The sequence below is a fragment of the Bison bison genome, unplaced genomic scaffold (genome assembly GCF_000754665.1).
Source record: "Bison bison bison isolate TAMUID 2011002044 unplaced genomic scaffold, Bison_UMD1.0 scf7180017863546, whole genome shotgun sequence".
Classification (NCBI taxonomy): domain Eukaryota; kingdom Metazoa; phylum Chordata; class Mammalia; order Artiodactyla; family Bovidae; genus Bison; species Bison bison.
This window is the reverse complement of record NW_011494118.1, coordinates 9830-12559: the sequence shown is the minus strand read 5'-3', so window position 1 is coordinate 12559 and position 2730 is coordinate 9830. Positions and strand designations below refer to the sequence as shown.

Below are 2730 nucleotides of genomic sequence, written 5' to 3'. Positions count from 1 at the left end.
CTTAATATGTGCAATATGATGAGAAAAAAAATTTGAAGAAATTTCCAGGGATCTGTGTAATGGACGTACGAGTGATTTTCTTTCTTTCTTCTTTTTTTTTTTTTCATGTTTTAAATTATCTTTGTTTTCCAAGTATCCATGTGTTACTTAACATTTTTTATAAAAGTAGATTTTATCAGATTTTGTCATCAAAAAAGGTCTTTGACTGATGTTCAGTCTTTCTGTCACTCTAGAGGTATTCCCAGAGTTTCTTTGATGCATTTGTATGTGTATCTCATGGAGATTTGTAAACTGCTGAACATGGAGAAGAGATATGGCTGCTAGTCCCAGCTCATTCCTAGGAGCACACTTGTCAGGTTGAGGAATTCCAGATCCTCATATCCTCCCCTCCTCACACCCCATTTCCACTATCCTGCACTCAATTCCATCTCATCTCATCAACCTTTAAGACAGGTCTCCAGCAACTGCCACTATCTAAGAAGACAGGAAGAAGTCTCAATGCCCAGTTAGAGGTTGAACTTGAATCCCTCAGTTGTGCATCCCTCCTATATCTTGTTCTGTCTTACTGCAGACCCTCCACCTGGGTCTGGGGCCTTAGAAGGGAAACCCTTAGGTCCAGAGACGAGGACTCTGATCTGGGGGGACCAGACAGCTGCCCTGACTCATCATGATGTCATGAGTCCTGTGAAGCCATAAAGTCTTTGGTTCCCTAACTGGAATATACAGGATCAAGCATTCTGTTCCTTCTTTTTGATTCATTCTTACATTCATGGTTCTTCTTAAACTGTTACTCTGAGGAATCAAATATTCAGGGATTAATGTCTGGGATGGTACCTGGCCTGACCTGACCCCAGATCCCACTCACAACATACACACACACAAATGCTCTCACCCCTAATGATCCACCGTACTGTTCCCTGCAGAGATCTCCATCCACACCTGGACCGCACCCTCAAGTATCAACAGCTCGGTGAGTGGCCCAGCAGACAACACGCAACAGGAAATCCCTCCATATAGCCCACCTATTTCCCCCAAGTTCTAACCTCCTCATATTCTTCCCCCCCAAGATGCTCTCCTGCTTCTTCGAAAGAGTCCAGAATCTTAGGGAAAATGTGGAGTCAGTCCCTGTCCAGTACACTATCCAGGTAAGGGTAGGACCCAGGGAGGCAGGTGGAGGCTTCCCACAGGTCCTGTGGGAAAATCTGATCCAGGAGGAGATATCTCAACATAATGGCACACTGCTCCGAGGCCCTGCCTCTCCCAGGGTGGGTGGGAAGTATGGACATGTGTAGTCACTCCCACAGGCACCTTTTAAAAACCTTTAATCTTGCAGCTCCTGAATATTAGGTTTGCATCATCCTTGGCATTCATGTACAAGATTGACCTCTGAATGGCTGGATTCCAGATGCAAAGACCACCCAAAGAATCCTACCTGGCACTGCCTTTATCCCTCAAACAGTTTCCAATCTCTGTTTTCTGTGAGTGAGTGGGTAATGGCTTCATACAACCTCTCAGGTGTGTCATCTACTGGCTCTGTGTCCTTATCTCCACAGAACCTCATACAGGGGGTGGATGAAATGCTGGAGGCCCCCCGGGACCTAGAAACCTTGCCCAACTCAGAACAGCACCTTGTGGCCTCTAACCTGCTCACTGGCCTGGAAACTGTCTTGAGAGGACTGAGCAAGTCCCTGAATAATGAGTCACTGCACTTCAGTTCACCTTCAGGCACAGGTAATTACCTGGAACAGCCTCCAGGCTCCTGCTCTGCTCATTGCTGGTTCATTCCTTTCCCAACCTCACTAGAGCCCAGTGACCAGGGTTGTATTTCAAGTGACCTCATAAACAAAAATAAATTTTAAAAAATAAATAAATTATTGTGCTAAGCAAAACAATAAGACAGAGGAAGACAAATACCCTGGTTTCTCTAATGGCTCAGATGGTAGAGTCAGCCTGCAATGCAGGAGACCTGAGCTTGATCGCTGAGTCAGGAAGATCCCCTGAAGAAGGGAATGGCAACCCACTCCAGTACTATTGTCTGGAGAATCCCATGGACAGAGGAGCCTTGCAGTCTACAGTCCATGGGTTGCAGAGTCAGACACAACTGAGCCACTAACACTTTCAAAAAACTATACAAACACCAAGGTCATCAACATAGAGAACAAATTGGTGATTGCCAGAGATGAGGATAGCAGTACAGGAAATGGTGCAAAGAAGTCAAAAGGTACAAGCTTCCAGTTAAAAATAAGTTACGGGAATGTACAACATGGTAACTATAGTTAATAGTACTGAACTGTGTATTTTAAATTGCTATGAAAGTACATCTTAAAAGGACTTACCACAGAAAAATTTGGAACTCTGTATGATGACAGATTTTAGCTAGTTTTTGTGGTGATTGTTTTGCAATATATTCAAGTATGGAGTCACTATACCTGTCAATTATACCTCAGTAAGAAAAACATAAATGAATAAAATTATATATAATATACACTTTCATTGTAAATAAATTATGAGCATAAAAATAATGATAATGAAAAGTTTAAGACAAAATAGAAATGGTTACAAAAGGGAAAATTTTTAATTTGGAATAACATAACTTTCTCATGTTATTTGTCATGTAGGTATAATTTGTTTCAATTGAGTATTTGTTTTGTTTAGCACAATTATTTATTTATTTTTTAAAAATTTATTTTTATTTATAGTAGTTTCAGGAGTACAGCATAGTAATTTGGT

The 2730-nt window shown here is 41.6% G+C and overlaps 1 protein-coding gene across 1 annotated transcript in view; it reads left to right on the top strand.

Annotated features, from left to right (window-relative positions):
- The window catches only part of LOC104983871 (EGF-like module-containing mucin-like hormone receptor-like 2), a 9736-nt gene that overhangs the window by 1408 nt on the left and 5598 nt on the right, over nt 1–2730 (top strand). Inside the window, exons 2-4 of the mRNA XM_010833393.1 lie at nt 924–970; nt 1068–1145; nt 1554–1731. Coding sequence (XP_010831695.1) covers nt 1068–1145; nt 1554–1731 — 256 coding nt within the window. The 5' untranslated portion in view covers nt 924–970. The remainder of the gene's footprint in view (nt 1–923; nt 971–1067; nt 1146–1553; nt 1732–2730) is intronic.